Here is a 16,912-nt window from a genome sequence, read left to right as displayed (position 1 = left end):
TCTTTATTGCTGTTCGATTTAGTTTGCCAGTTGTAACAGTTTTACCAGAGCTCGAAAAAAGGGAAGAAAAATACAAATAAAAATTGTAATGCAATTAGAAAATAACAATTATCAATAAGTGATGATATAACTCCAAGAATAGCATATTTGTGTCGTATTTTTGACGATTAATAGAGAATTTTTAAAAATATTCAATCAAAAAACACACAGCTTTGATGCAGTTTAGAACATAGTTTAATGGAGATCCCCAAGACGAATTTCATAAATACGTGTACACACAATACGAGCAATACTGCGTTCTTGCTTTTTTTTTAAATTTATGGTCCAAACCTAAATGCTAATTTTTTTATGGGTTACATGATCGGGAAAAAATTTAGGGTGTTCCAAAAGAAGAATTTGAACAAGTATTAAGATGATTACAGAGGAAAGGTTCGATGTTTCTGGTCTGGTAAGAAATATTTAGCAAAATGTTTTTCTGCATTATTGACCATCTCCGGCGCCCTTGTTGGCCGCCCTTCGATTTGACTTGGGTGGTCCACGAGCCGTGGCAGGTCCACTTGGATATTTGAGCCCACAGTCGTCGTCGTCGCTGCAGGACGAGATTTCCGATGAGAATTGAAAGTCGTCCACACCAGTGTATGTCTCGTCCATGCTGTCTATGGGAGTTTCCACCTCCGTGTCATCATGCTTTTTATCACCCTGACAGCCCGCAATGTTGCGTGGATTCTTTACTCCCGTATCGCACAGTCCACCATTGGACATTTTCTTGGGAATCAAAATGTCCTCGAGATTGTGCAGCTGATCGTTGGACATCTGGCCGCCCATTTCGCTCTGTTGCATCTGGGTGCAGAAGCGCTGTATGTGGCCCAGGACTTCGCGCATGTTCTGTTCCGAGGACTTGGCCATCAAACTGTGATCCGAAGACGATTTGCGGAGCTCATTGCTGGGCTGCTGTTGCTGAGCCTTGGAGGTACTGTGATAAGCCCCGGTGGTCTTCAGGGTCTCATTGAGATCCTTCTTGGTGATACTGGGCACTTTTCCGTGATTCTTGATCCCTTTTCCACCGGGGCGCTTAAAGCCCTGGGATGGCTTATAGCCTAGATTCTTGCTCACTGAAGCTGCTGCTGCCAAATTAGCCTTAGAGAGACTCATCATTTCCGGAGTAGGCTTACCACCCATCATCGATTGGTGCTGATAGAACATTTTATCGTACTCGGACTTCATGCACAAGTAGCGGAAGTGCCGCGAGTTCTCCTCGCCGTAGTAAATTACCTCTGAAGGGGTTTAAGGACATTCAGTAATTATAGAAAATGGTAGGAAATTACCTACTACTGGTGACCTGTTCCTGCAGCTTGTCCAGGTTTTCGTTCGTCTTCTTCAGCTCGCTCGAAAACCTTTCGATCTTGTGGCTCAGATCCCGAAAGTTTTTTACCAGACCATCCGATATGGTGTTCTAAGGGGAGAAAGGAAAGCTCTTTAGTCATTCTTGTTCTTAATATTTCACTATTTCTTTTTACAACAAAAATTACGAATTTAATATTTAAAAATTTTGGTTCGTTTATCATAACATAAGTAATAGTATTAATTTAGATGTTATATATTAATTAAAGAAGATTGTAACTGAGAATAGACTTGCTTAAAACCTACTTCTAGCTAACAAGAACCAAAGCTATTGGAGTTAAAATCAAATATGGGCCTTTCATTTTGATAAACTCTAAGTGTATGTTAAGGACTCACTCCTACGGCCGTCTGGACGGTCTGGCGTATCAGCTCGAAGAACTCCTCGGGATCGTCGTCCTTCTCTTCATCGTCATCGGCGGTACTCACGTGCACCTTGCTCGTCGGAATCGGCTGCCGCCCACGCGAGTGCTTCTGATGGGGATGCGGATGTGGATGTGGTTGCGGATGTTGGTGGCGGGATTGCTGTTGCTGGTGGTGCTGTTGCTGTTGCTGCTTAATGTGACTGTGGTTGGACATCTGCTGCTGGTGGAGCTGATGCTGCGGCGGGTGCTGCATCACTCCGGTTTGCAACTGCATTTGCATCTGATGGACATGAGAGTGCTGGTTGTGCCGGCGCATATTTCCCTGATTTCCCTGCTGCTGGGGCACCATAAGCTCCTTTTCGGAGAACTCGGCATTGTCATCCATGGGATAGTTGCTCCTCTGGGTGTTGCCCTTAACATGGTGCTGCATTCGATGTGCCTCTTTGGGCTTAGCCATGCTGTAGACACTATTGTTCATCTTGCCCTCGGCCAGGTTAAAATGCGTAATCTTGTTGATCTGGGGCTGACGAGCACTGGCCTTGTTGGCCATGTTGTTGCGCCTCGAGGAGATGGCGTTGTAGGGCGACGGCTGGGCGTGACCGGGAATCATCAGTGATGGCGATGTATGCGCCATCGAGTTGGAGGCATTCCGCAAATTGGCCGCCGTCAGTGGCAAATTGGTGGTAATATAGTAATCGTTTTCGGTGACAAAACTGCGTTGAGTACGAGCATCGGCTTGACGGGAACTAATGGTTCCTCCTCCGCCAGCTGCACCACCTGGGCCCGATCTCTCAGATCGCATGGTGGTTGTTTTGGTCATACCTGCATGCGATATCGCCACCGACTTCACCGGATGCAAAGCATCCATCTTCGATCCGTACACCTCCTCGATCCCCTTGCGACGACTTGGGCGCACCATTCTCATCGAAGGGCAGTCAATTTCTCCACTAAACACAATATTTGTTTTAAATTTATCCTTCTTTTCTTTCGTTGGCCTCGTGTTCTACCAATAAACGCAAATGCACAATAAATTATAAACTGTATTTTAAATATGTTACATTTATATATGTTCTTCGGGTGACTTAGCTTAAATGAATGAAAAGTATACAAACATGTTGGAAGATATTGTAGAGGCCTACTGGGTAATTAGATTTCTAAAAGAAAAAGCAATAATTCAATAGTCTATCAATAAATACAACATAACCTATATAAACAGCTATTTTTGTTGAATTTTTTTGGTTTATTTTGTATCTTAATTTAATGATAACGGGAGTTTCAGATCCAACATTAAATTCATATAAAATATTCCAAAGTCAATAGAGACATTGGCTCTTTGGTTTTAGTGCTAAAATCGTATGTATAAAAATATGTTTTTAACCATTTATTTTGCCTTTTGCATGATTTTTGCAAATATTGTACGTATAAACACAAATATTTGTTTTGTTCTTGACAAAGTTTTGCCATTTTCCTTATTTGTCAAAATAACCGGAATGCTCTAAATTATAAGTATTTTTGGGAGCAACACATTTGATTTACTTCCTTATTCAAAAAGTGGGGGTTCCGTATATTAACCTGAGAATGATAGATTTCTGAACGAAAATCGCATTTATATTGATTACTCACTCCAACGCTTGACTTGCCACCCAATATATTTTCACACCTCGAACACAACTCACTTCATTATTCAAGCCGCAGGTGGTGAGAGAGTTTTCCCGTAAATTTGTTTACCTTTTGCCGCTCAACTAACCGCAAATGGCAATGACACAGACCAAAGGTTCAATGTTTGTCCGCTTTGCCGGAAATATTTGCTTGCTTCGACGCCTAATCAAATGCTAATGAGCTGCATCTGATTGTGGATGCCACTTGCTACTCGCTTCGAAGTGGTTCATCGTTCAAAAAATTATTACAAATATTTATTCGATTATTTACCTTTGAACTGCTTTGGGGCGACTGTGGGCGAGTGTATCTAAGGCGAATGATTCGGCAGCCGTGCCACGCATGCTGAATCCTTAAGCATCCAACTAGCTTTAAGGCCATGTCTGGACTGCTGAAAATAGACAGCTTAGCCTCAGGTTACAGACACTTAAGACATAAAGGGAATGTAAAGCGAAATGGATAGGCAAGGGAAACAGGCTCAATAAAGTGCTGAAGGACCCTTGAAAATTGGGTCATCTATCCGTGGGGACTGTGCCCTCGAAACGGAAAACCCAAGATACCCAGACCAAGTCCTTTCCTCATGTCCTCATTATGCAAATTGCGCATACGACGCGTGTGCTGCGGGCCACTGCAGGAGGCCTTCTACCCTTTCTGCCAGCAAATCATTTTGTTGACAATCTGTTGCATGTGAATGTTATTAGGAACGAGATGATATCTGCTGGTATAATTTTCATTTTCCCTAAACAACCTCAAGAACATCTCATTTAATTCGTTTTGTGTGTATTCTAGTCATAAATATAAATGAACCATGAAAGGCCGACGACAGCCGACTATAATTTAAGATCCTAGCCTGCATTTGAAGCCTTGAATTTCATTTCCCTTCATATGCAGCACATAAATATTGCAACATTGGAGGAAACAAGAGAGGTCAAACAGGCATTATTTGTTGAAAATTCGCAGAAAAGCTGCCACTAAGCCTTTGAGTCGGATCTGAATTGCGTTGACGTTGCCATGGTTAATGGAAATACAGAATCACCATTATAAGTTGTTCCACTGAAACTCTCTGGTTTTGTTGTTGTTCTATGGAGTGTTTTTTGGCAGATTAGCTGCAAAATGTCAACTAAATTATATGAGCATCATAGGCAAACAAAACGTGAGCAATTCGAAGTGAATATTAGTCATTAGCATTATGCGGAACGATAAATTTTGATGGACCACGGCATTAGACCAGCTTAAGACAGAGACTTTTCCAAGAAATTTATCACCCAAAAAAGTTTGGCCCGCGGCGCAAATAAATCATCCGAATTTCGACCACAAGTCGTTCAGCAGCAGATTGTTAAGCGTTCATAAGCCACTTGATATAAGAAATTTTTTAATTTTTAATTGCAGGCCGGGCCAATTAAAAGGCAAGTAAGCATTGCAACATTTGACAGAGGCATAAATTTGTCGGCTGTCAGCTAGGTCTTCAAGACTTTTCGGAGACTTTGCGACCTCCCACCCAAAATACGTCACTTGCACGATTTTAGATTTCTATTTTTGGTAGATGGGTGAGGAATTTCATTTTTTATACCCTTGCAGAGGGTATTATAATTTCAGTCAAAAGTTTGCAACGCAGTGAAGGAGACATTTCCGACCCTATAAAGTATATATATTCTTGATCAGCATCACCAGGAGAGTCGATCTAGCCATGTCCGTCTGTCCGTCCGTCCGTTTCTACGCAAACTAGTCCCTCAGTTTTAAAGCTATCTGCTTGAAACTTTCCCAAAAGTTGTCTTTCTATTGCAGGTAGTATATAAGTCGAAACGAGCCGGATCGGGCCACTATATCATATAGCTGCCATATAACTGAACGATCGGAAATGCCATAACTTTGATATTTTTAAAGTTAGGAAGTTGGGATTTTCTATGGGTTTTATTTTTCTCCGATCAGTCTGACCTACCAAATTTCATACGGATCGGCTGACTATATCCTTTAGCCGCCATATAACTGATTGATCGGAAATGCCATAACGTTGGTGTTTGCAAAGTTAGGAAGTTGGGATTATCTATGGGTTTTATTTTTGGCCAATCAATCCGACCTGCCAAATTTCATAAGGATCGGCCGACTATATCCTATAGCTGCCATATAACTGAACGATTGGAAATGACATAACTTTGGTGTTTTTAAAGTTAGGAAGTTGGGATTTTTTATGAGTATTATGAATGCATCATATGAATAACCGATCCGGTTTTGGAGAATATAATTTACAGAATATTCTGCAAGGGTATATCAACTTCGGCTCCGCCCGAAGTTAGCTTTCCTTTCTTGTTTTTCTTTTGAACTAAGCAGTTTCCTTGGTGAATAATTTTGAGTCAAACCAAACTGTATAAAGTTTGTGTTTATCTGGACATGTCAAAAGAATAATCCCTATAAAATAAATTAATTATACAAAAAAAGTTTAATTTCTTTATGTAGCTCCCATGAAGAGCATCCTATAATCGCTATTATCCTGATTCTTCGTTGTTCTTGTTTATGGATCTGTATATTAATAATGAAAAATACATATAATACATATATTAATAAGGCCGGCGAGTGAATATTTTTACGCCTATTTATTTGCATAATTTAAGAGCTATTTATTGTTGTTTATTTATTTTAAAGCACTCCCGCTGACAGATGAACATGACGAGCGAGAATTTCCTCCCGTTCTCACTCTTACTGAGCCGTGTGCTTTATGACAAAATGTTCATAATAAATAAATGCTACAACGATATAAATTGCCGCTACAGATATCATACAAATAAATTTGCTTATTTATGCGATGCTGCCAAAGTTTCCAACAAATTTCGCGATTCGAATCGGGTCTCTCACTTGCGTTCTCATAAATGCAGCTGCTGTCGCTTTGTTTTGTTTCGGCTTTTTAATAAAAAATTGCTCTGACTCGACTTTGATTGTTGATGATTGTTTTCTGAATTTTGATGGCTTTTTGTCACGAATTCTGAACGGAGCATTTCTTTATGTTGCTCATTTTTTAAACGCACAGAAGATCAGTAGGGTACGTGTTCCTACTTTTGTTTTGGCTCAACACAGAAATCTGAATGAATTGAAAATACAATTTCTTGGTATTTGGGTCAACAGAATTTTTTGCCTCACTTCAGTTGGATCAATTAAAGTCATAAACATGGCGGTGCAATTTACAAGGCAATGTCCGAATACTTTTATGAGGTAGGTTTTGTACATACATAAATATAGGAATATGATTTTGCAGCTTGAAAGAATTTACATAAATTGTTTGTAAGTTTGGTATTTCTTTTTACCTTTAATATATATTTAATATTTTCGACGTGGAAGGAACTTGTTTTCCAGGTAAATTAAATGTTGTGGTTGAATGTCATCTTAATTTTTTGTATTTCCTGGAACAGCAAAAAAATTGGTTGATGAAATTAAAGCACTAATTAAATTTGTGATGCTCAGTTTTTCTCATAACAAAAAGTCCTATTAGTTAAACAAAATAAAATAATCACAGCTCGATAAGAAAGCTCTTGGCTCACTTAATGTTGTGCAATAATAAGCTCTTGTTAGCCGACAGCAACATGTTGCTGGTGCACATACTATTTTACCCCCTTGAAGCTGGCTAGCCAGCAATAATTAATTGGCTATAAATATTAACTGAACACTCGAAACACTTTGGGTGCACATCCGCATGGAATGGTCAAGTGCAGCAGCAACATGGTCAATAATATCTGCAGCATGTTGACAGCCTTTCCGACCAAAAACGAGTTCGGCAACATAAACAAAGAACAGCTGTTTGGTTGTTCAGTTGTCGGCTTCTTTAGCCGGCTGACTTAAATGTGGGGTGAAATCAGGCAGCAGGCGGCAGGTTAGTTGTCGTGTGCCTTCGTGTTGCCGTTGTGTCGGCACACCAGCAACACCATCGCCAGCAGCAACAGCCAGCAACGGCAGCAACATCAGAAGCAGCAGCAGCAGCAGCCCAAACAGGAAAATCCGCACGACGATGCCACACACAGAAATTCAGTTCAATGCGAAATTTTGTTTGAACCAGACGCGAAATTTCTTAACGCTGTGTGGCCAAAAATACAAATTCCGTAGGGAAGTTCGTAAAAATGGTCAACTAAAAGAGTTGAGTGCCCGATAAAAAAAAAACAATAAAACATTATTTACCACAAAAAAAAAATAAATAAAAAGGTGCATAAGAAAAAAGGCTAACAATTAATTTGGCATATAAATCCAGACGTTGTGCGTGCATTTTCAAGACACTTGTAAGACAAGATAACCTGACTAAACGAAACTCATCGAAGTCAATCGCCTCCAGTGAAATTGCTGGTCAATTGGCAGTGCCGCTTGTTTAACACTTTTTTAACACCGAACTCAATTCCAATTTGAATTCGAAGTGTAATTTCGATTTCCATTTCGAGTGCACAATATTCAATTGGAATTGCAATTGCAATTCATGCCACGGCAAGTAGTTTGGGTGAGTATCGCTGCGATTGCGCAATTACTAAGCGCCATGCCTTGGACAACATGTCTCCCTCTTAGCGCTTAAGTATCTATTCAATTTATATATTCGTTCGCATTTAGTTGACAGTGATTAATCTTAACATTTGAATGCGAAATCATGCTAAGCTCAGCAATTATTTTGCTCGCCTGGAAATGAAAATCCATTCTGCGACTCCGACTCAATTATGCATGTTACACCAGGATTGCAACTCGATTTCACAAAATTGTACATTTTATTTTAGTACTAGCTAATTGATTGAAAGAGTGGTAGGAATTTCATTAGGAATTAATAGCAATGCTGTCATGAACATTTCATATAGTTGTAACACTTAATTAGACTTGTTTGTAGTTAATTAAATATTTATAATTTGACAGGGTTATTAAATTTAATTACAATTTCAAACAGATATTTAATTAAATGAAGAAATTTGTCAGGTGAATTTTAGTACTAGAAATTGACTTTATTATTTAGTAATAAACAAAAACATGGCTTATCATGTTTTTACGAAAGAAAATTTATTAAATATAATTAAATAAAATTATATTATGAGACATTTTTTTGAAACTTTTAATTTAATTTATACCTAATATTATTAGGTTTTTGCAAATGCCAGTTCACATTAATTAAATACAGAAAAGGTCAAGCAACTAATTCAGTAAAAGCCAAGCTTACATAGATTTAATTATTTGACAAATGACAAAAGAGGGGAACTTGAATTGTAGAGTAAGGTGTGGCAAGATAAAACACTCCATTAATTTCACAAAAGTTCTTTTGAGGAAAATAATAATAAGTATAAATAGAAAAATAATTTTGTCGGCTTCGTTTTGACCCATTTAAATTACCGAAAATGTCGGCAAGCTGTTCAAATAAATGTACCTCAACCTGAATAGACCTCAACTTCAGTTGTGAGCTTTCAAGTGTAAGCCAGACCGATTTGGATGAATAAGTCCAGTAACTTTGGCATAAAATTAAATTAAGTTCGGAATTTATAGTTGACAATTTGTTTCAAAGTGGCGGTTGCACTACCACTAAAGAATTCTTCTGGGGAAACCCACAAAAACCACGATGGTCTTTTGCAGAAACGCGGCTTCAATGGTGTTTGCCAATTAATAGCGAAATTGAGGCAAGATAAAGTTGAACAAGTGCTCTTGTTGGCGAAGAAAAACTTAAGTTTCATTTGTTGTGCTACCAAGTGCGGAAGTTGCCAAAATAGCGAGGCACAAAGAATACAAAAGGACGAGTAAATAGGAAACCTTGCAAACCAAAAAAAAAGGAGGGAAACCATCAGTGGAAATTCAGTTAACTTATGTAGCAGTCAACACTCATGTATACATAAGGACAACTCTATCCCCGACTTAAATCAATCACCTTCCCCGCTCACAACCACAAGTCATGTATCTTTCTGTGGATATATGGGTCAGCGGTGTTGATTGTGATTGATCTGCGTTTAATGCCATTTTGTTGTTAGACGGAAGCGTAAAAATGGTCAGCTAGGAGCGATGATGTGGCACAAATCTCTGCCAGAGGGTTCTTCCATCCGAGGAGGAGAAGTTTCCGAAAGTTGGGGGCAGTCATCCGAGCTACACATGCTCGACATATTTATGAAGTTGTTGACTTGGCCGTGGCCAAGCGTTGACATGCAATCCGTCCAACATATGCGGGCTCTCCTTTTACACACTTTACGAGCTTATAAGTTTGGACCTCGGCTAATCATGTCCTTGTGTGGCATTAATAGGCCCGGAAAATGCGCATATATAACACTGCACACAGAAAAATTGATTCCATATTGGCTTTTTATTTCTTCGTATATTCCCCAAACTTTTTATCCCCCAATAACTTTTGCATATATACAAAATATTATTAGCATTCATTTTAAATAAAGTATCTTTATACCCGTTACTCGTAGAGTAAAAGGGTATATTGTATTCGTGCAAAAGTATGTAACAGCTAGAAGGAAGCGTTTCCGACCCTATAAAGTATATATATTCTTGATCAGGGTCACTAGCCGAGTCGATATAGCCATGTCCGTCTGTCCGCTCCGTCCGTATGAACGCTGAGATCTCGGAAACTATAAAAGCTAGAAGATTGGCATTTTGCATGCAGATTCTAGGAGTTCCTACGCAGCGCAAGTTTGTTTCAAAACGGTGCCACGCCCCCTTTAACGCCCACAATCGCTTAGATACGATTTTAAAAATTTAAATATTTCGGAAAAGTAAAAATGCAGTTTTATTGTGTTTATCAATACCTATCGAAATGTAGAAGAAAGTTTGGAAATCGGACCATTCGTTAAAAAGTTATGCGTGATCAAAGTTTCTATCTCCATCTCCCTCGCACTCCCTTTACCTGAGTAACGGGTATCTGATAGTCGGGGACCCGACTATAGCGTTCTCTCTTGTTTTTTATTCAAAAATTTTAGAGGTATTACTAACAAAAAAAATACCAATTTGTTTTTATATATTTCCGTTATTATTTTTCGTGTGCGAATGTGACAGTTAAAGTTTGAAGCTTTCTCGACTTTAGGAACTCCTTGTAAGCTGTGGTGTGAACTGAACTAGAAATCCCCTTCAGATCCCAAACGACCATATTCACTTGCAACCCAACCCATTTACGTCAAAAACATTAGGCAAAGGAGGAGCTGGGGCGATCCGACTCAAGACAGCTAGCCCAGATGTATGCAATGGAAGTGCCAGCCATATCACGTATGAGCGCTATTTGCCCAGTCCCATCCAACGCCATCCCATCCCCAAGATACATATTTGCAGAGAGATACGTGCGTGTAAAATTGCAAATCGCATTTGTAGCTTTGGTTTGTTTCAATTCCCAGCGACTGACATTTTTGATGCATTGATTATGATATTCTCGGTTTTATATTTGTACTTTAGCAGCTGCTTATGCATACTTCATACATCAACACGTAGAAACAAAGAGAATTTTTTTGGATTTTCCTTTTTGGGGAAGGTATCAAAGTTTTATAGAATAACTCTTTTAATATTTTCGTAGAAATTTTTTAAAAGTTAAGAATTAATAAAATTGTATAACACTTTTTAATATATACTTTTTAGTTTTTAAAATCATTAATATTAACTTTTTTAAGCATAAATGTATTAGTATACTTATTTTTCTTAATTTTTTACTTGAAGTAAAATTAAATTTGTATTAAAGACAGACACTACTTACTTGAAAAGAAATCATCAAGATTCAAATTTGAAAAGGGCCAAATACTTCCCATTCGTCACGTCCTTATCAAGCAAAAAAAAAGCCTTCAATTTATTTGTATCCATTCACCAGTGAACTCCAGGCTAATCGCAACTTTACGTGTATCACAGACATAAAAGAGGACCCCATAAAATTGGAAACTTCACCATTGATTTGTCGACTTTCGGGGTTACTTTACACTCCACAAATTTTACATGCCGATGGCTCGGAAAATAGGGAGAGGCTGACATGGGATGGGCTGGCAATAACAGGAAGTTGTCTATTATACGCCCACGTTTCTTAGCAAAACACACATAGATGATTGCAATAAAGATACGCAGATAGACTGTCTATCACTTCTCCTCGATTTTTCCATTTCACCCACGAATTTATTTTCGTATGCTGCACTGGTGCCGGAAACTTCCGCCCAAAGTTTATCATCTCCAGCTGAATGTGCCACTGATTTGTTGCCACTCCAATATGCCTAATTGAATCTTGTACATTATTTTTCGTTGTTCTGCTCACCCGAATGCAAATAAATGTAGCTAATTTATTTATTCAAGTTAAATCGTTTGAGAAATTGGGTCACAATGCTAAGACTCAAAGTTCGTTAGAAGGAATGATTTACATTATTTTAAATATATCACAATCGGACCTTTTTTGCAGGAAATTTTCGTGCCCACTTTATTTGAAACTGCAAACTCACACCAAACCGCACAAAATGGCAATTTTCATGAACATTTATCAGCAAGATCCAAAACAAAAAGCATGTGTCTGTTAATTGCTAATTGCTTTGCAACAATAGCCAGCATTTAAATACAAATTGCCCCATAAAAAAAATGTACCAGATTAGGACAACATTTTTGCTTGTTATAAAATAGCTGCCATGTAAAATCATGAAAATATTTAAACATATTTAAGCGCCAATCCGAATTTAATAAAAAATTCCAAGAAATAATTTGCACAATTCACATCCAATTTGTTATGGCTGCCATTATTTGTCAACTTAATGTGCCTACGTTTTGACTCTAGGGAGATTGAATTTAAGCAGAAAAAAGATCTGATTTATTGTGGTAAAGTCCTCAGCAATAAAAGGAAAAAACAAGAAAGCAAATGTCTTAAAACATGGCGGCAAAAAAGTTCCAAAAATACATAGAAGACCACCGCAAATGTGTGGCTGCTGTGCCAGCTGTCAATGATTTGTTTCAACAATTTCGCCTACGGAGTGTCTCGTTAAACGCACATAAATATTGTGATTACCTTTAATGTGCTGACAGCCAGTCTGTCCATATTCCAGTTGGGACGATTGTCTGAGCTGTCGGTCCTTCTCGTACTCCCTGTTTTTACGTGCACGGTTACCCACATTTTTAATGATGTGTCGGCTCCGCCTTTTAACGTCAGCCAAAGGCTTTAACATAACAATTTTCTTTTAATTCAAGCACTCAATCTGCTTAATTATCCAAGGGACTGGAGGCCAATAATCGTTGCTGACATTTTAACGGGGATTTCATTCGTTTTATTGGCCATGCAATTATGCATAAATCGCTGCGCCTGACACTTCAATAATTTTTAACTGTTATTGCTTCGCCATTTATAATCTCGACGACTCTTAAAGCAGCAGTACAATCTGATTATGTTTCAGTATACTTAAAACACATACATATATTTTAAATTTTTGCCAGAATGAAAAGCCCTGTGGAAAAATAAATTTAAGTGGTTAAATATATACAATAAGTAGTATAACAAGTAGTTATCATATTATGTTTTTTGAAGTGCTTTGATAAATTTATATACATTCGATAAAAAACTTTGTTCATAAGTAGTACTTAATTTTAACTTTGGTTTAAAAGTCAGAGTCGACGAAGCATTATCCAGAAATTAAATACAAAACCAATTGGTGCTATCATTTCCACTACTCATTGTAATTAGATAACATTTATTAAGAGTAATCTACAGGCGAATGTGAAACGACACTTTGCATTTTTTCGAATTATGCGTGTAGGTTATATTAAACGGCTCTTATTCAATTCCGTACTAACTGATCATTATATGGAAAATAACCAGACATATTAATAATTATTTAAATACGCATTTAAGTAGTAAAACAAAAGATAACCAGACTAAGATAGAATTAGCTAAGGACTTTCATACCTCATTATCTTAATCGAGACAAATTTTTCAGGCTTATATTTTCTTACCAGCCCGCAGAAACTTTAACCACAAATCCACGCTAAAATGTCACATAAATCTCAGATAGGCCAAGGCCAAATTTATCGATGTTCTCTTATCGGTGCGACCAGCTGTCTAATTAGGCTTTTACTCGGACAGGCCAAAAAAGGGGGTGATAAGCGATAAGGCAGACACATGTAAACAGGTTGAACATCTGGCAGTAGGTTCCCGGGACTTTGACAACAATAGGAATGGAACCAAAACAGAACAATACCAACAGCTGGTCATAAAAATGATGTTACCAGCACTTTGTTTTCTGTTTTTCGGAGCGTGGGTGTCCTAACCAAAATTGAAATCCACCCCACGCAACGTGCCAAAAATAGCAAACAATAGATAAAGCGCCCAGAGCATCGTGTTTTCGTCGTAATTTTGACAAAAATTAATTTGCAGATAGAATGTCATTCATAGATAGTTCCCGGCAACTCTGCAAAACGAATTTGTTTGCATTTTTGATTGAAACTTTAGCTGAACATCGGCACTTGGACACCCATATAATTTATGGTGTTATTCACACACGCACACAGTGTTTCAATTTCTGACACAGAATATCAGAAATCGAGCACACAAGAAAACTTTTCTGTAACTTATTTAAATGCAAAAACTTTTCCCGACTTGTAAAATGGGGGAGAAAGTGATGTTCTGCTGGGGGTGAGTGCCCTTCAAGAGTTTGTGCAGCTGACTGAATGCATAAGCTTCAATCTCTGACGCTAATCGATAGGAAAGATTGACAAGGGAGTGACTTATGAATTATGAGTGAATAAGAGTGCTAGTGAAAGGATTTCAGGAGCAGGAAGTGAGATTGAAACATCACTCGAAGTTCCTTCAACTTCTTATACTTTAACAGAATCTCCGTAAAAAACCAAACTTTTCTTAATAATCCACAGCTGTAAGGTATTTCGAATCCGGAAACGCAATTTCCACGCCTGCATGGGTGATTTTGTTTGATGGTTTTTATTATTCACTTTATTGTCTCTGTATGTAATCCAAATATTGAACCGAGAATAGTCTATAAATATCACGTATTACGTGATTCATTTTAGTGACGATTTCTGAGTCAAATGCGAATCACACTTTATGTTTATGTGCACATGACAGATGGACTTTGATGGGTTTATTAGTTTGCCAGAAACGGGAAAATGGAAAATCGATTTATATTGGAACGCCTAATATAGACAAATAAAAGAAAATTGAAAATAGAAGATAAGAATAAGAAAATGTATCTAATAAAAATAATATTTTTAGAAATTTTTATATGATATAAAAAAAATAAACCAATTTAATATAGCTTTTATAGTACCAAATGTTTTCCATTTAAGTAATGCTTTTTTAAAGTGCTTTTTAATGGGTTGGATTTCGCATTTGTTGAACTTTCAATTTTATTTTTGAATTTCTAAAATGTTGTGCAACCACTTGATTAAAAATAGAGGAAAGTATCAACATTTTGAGGTCTAAAGTTAAAATTTTCAAGAGGTACTTAAAACCAACATTGCAAAAGACATGCACGTTTATCGCACAATTGTATTTACATCTGGTTGATTGTGTGTGCGGACAAAGTGCTGCAATCAAAGGTGAGACACCTGGCTTCCAATGCAAAATCGCAGGTGAGGAGGGCAGGAGGGCAGGACAAACGGATGAAAGGAGTAAGCAGCTTTTGCAGTCTTCGGCGCGTACGTGCCAGGCATTAGAAGTGCCATTCTCTAGATTTTCGAGACCTAGAAGTCTTCGCAATTATGCGGCATTTGGGGGCTAAGGTGCCAAAAGTGCTGAGATGTTGAGGCGCTCCACTCACCTGACATTGCCAGGTGCTTGCTCTAATGAGAGAGCCCAGGACTTCTATTCGGTGATTGCCGAAAATGGCATTTGCAGCATCTTGCCGAACGGTGATTGGCGGCGGTCTGCGGGGCGGCGTTTATTGATTTTATTCAGGCAGAAGGGAATCGAGACAAATTATTTTACACTCGAGCGATTTGTGATATGTCTGCGACCTGGCCGCCTACCATTAACCGCCCGTGATTGACAGCATTTCCAGAAATCCCCAACGAAAACAAAACATACACTGAAAAAAAAATTGCAGCTTCATTTAGGAATCAAATTTCTAATGGAAACAGTTAACATTACCACTTAATATTTAAAAATTTAGTACAAAATACAAAAAACTAATAATGTGGAATCAAAAGAGGCAAAAATGCTTGTATACCTCGTACAAGAACTCAGACAAAATTTGTAGTCATACTCTTTAATGTTTACACAATTACAGAAATTACATAGCATTCAAAGACAATGAAACTAATGACCTAAAACAAAGCAATAAAATATTGTATTCATGAAATTTTGTGGAGTGAAAATTTGAATGATGACTTTCATCAAGCACATTCCTACGAATACAACAAGGACTATTCAACTTTTCCAACCAATTAAATTGTGTAAGACCGTACTCAGCAATAAAGCACAAGCTCTTGGTTTCTTGCCGTGTAGCCAAAAAAAAAAATGACGCGATGAGTTGTCTTTAAGTTTTGGCGCTTTCTGATTTGCAAGTTCAGTCGTTCTGTATTTGGGGCCGCACCCCTCGCGGCGCTCCAATAATTACTGGGGGCAGCCCGGTGGCCCACGTGTGGCAGCTGATTGAAATCGGTGTTGTAGGTGTCAATCTTTCTGCTTTGGCCAACAAAAATTGAGACTTTGGCCCGCCCGTTGACTTGTCTGCCGCTGACTTATTTGCTCATCTGGCCTCGTGCCCACTTTGATTTCCCCTTGCACAAATTTTCCATTTCTGTTGGATACGTTTGTCTGCAAGTTTTATTTACTCGTAATTGGTTTTCATAGCCGCTGCTCTATGACTTTTGGACACTTCCTGGCCGCAACACTTGCTGCATTATTCAGCTTTTAATTAAATATTCGCGAGAGAATTTAATTGCTTGCAAATACGCACGAAGCGACAGATTTCCAACGGCAGGTTCGTTGACCAGGCCAAAAAGAGGGCGAGGCAATCCCGCTGACAGCAGCTACAGTATTTTGATTAATTAACGAGCGACGGCCTTTAGGGGCAATAGGCATCGAAGCATCCAGCTCAGGACACCATGACACGCGCTTTCCTCTCAGCATTCACAGTCAAGCCGCAAACGAAGGACTCACTGTCGAGTGGAGCTGCTTACTTGGCTCTTTTCCAGGGACTCCCTAGAAGCAAAGTCCTTTTTTGTGAGCCCCTAGATTGGTCCTGATACTTTGTGGGGAAACTATAAACTTGAATTTGCATTTTTTCCTGCCACCGAATTTGGTATACGAATATTAGAGGCAGGCTCCAATTCAAAAAGTGTATATTTGCGGAGGGCGGTTTTGAAATTTGTATTTTTATCCTTGTAGATAATCTTCAAAATAAGCTTACTGCGGTCATAAAACCCGAGTTTTGGAATTTGAAATTTATTTTTCCCACTTTGAAATTGGTTTTCTTACTTATAGATAATCTCACAAATAGGCTTACCATGGCCATAGAAACTCAATTCGAACTTTATTATGCCTTCTGGCACTGTGACGCAAAAGTAACCATTGAACCTAGACAATACATATAAAAAAA

General features: G+C 38.3%; 2 protein-coding genes across 2 annotated transcripts in view; one reads left to right on the top strand and one right to left on the bottom strand.

Moving 5' to 3' along the window:
- Positions 1–216: 216 nt before the first annotated feature.
- On the bottom strand, positions 217–2,844 carry LOC108050966 (GATA zinc finger domain-containing protein 10). The gene is made up of 3 exons (XM_017132884.1): positions 1,738–2,844; positions 1,330–1,453; positions 217–1,274 (listed from the first exon to the last, which is right to left on the bottom strand). The coding sequence occupies exons 1-3, from the start codon at positions 2,686–2,688 to the stop codon at positions 481–483; spliced, it is 1,869 nt and encodes a 622-aa protein (XP_016988373.1). The 5' UTR covers positions 2,689–2,844; the 3' UTR covers positions 217–480.
- A 4,558-nt stretch (positions 2,845–7,402) lies between these two features.
- Positions 7,403–16,912, top strand: part of LOC108050961 (cardioacceleratory peptide receptor) — a 36,360-nt gene continuing 26,850 nt past the window's right edge. The window contains exon 1 of the mRNA XM_017132879.2: positions 7,403–7,890. The gene's annotated coding sequence lies outside the window, so the exon portion shown is untranslated. The remainder of the gene's footprint in view (positions 7,891–16,912) is intronic.

This window comes from Drosophila rhopaloa, unplaced genomic scaffold, assembly GCF_018152115.1.
Source record: "Drosophila rhopaloa isolate 14029-0021.01 unplaced genomic scaffold, ASM1815211v1 contig_178, whole genome shotgun sequence".
NCBI classification, from domain to species: Eukaryota; Metazoa; Arthropoda; class Insecta; order Diptera; family Drosophilidae; genus Drosophila; species Drosophila rhopaloa.
The sequence above is the reverse complement of the archived record's forward strand: the minus strand, read 5'-3'. Positions and strand labels throughout refer to the sequence as shown.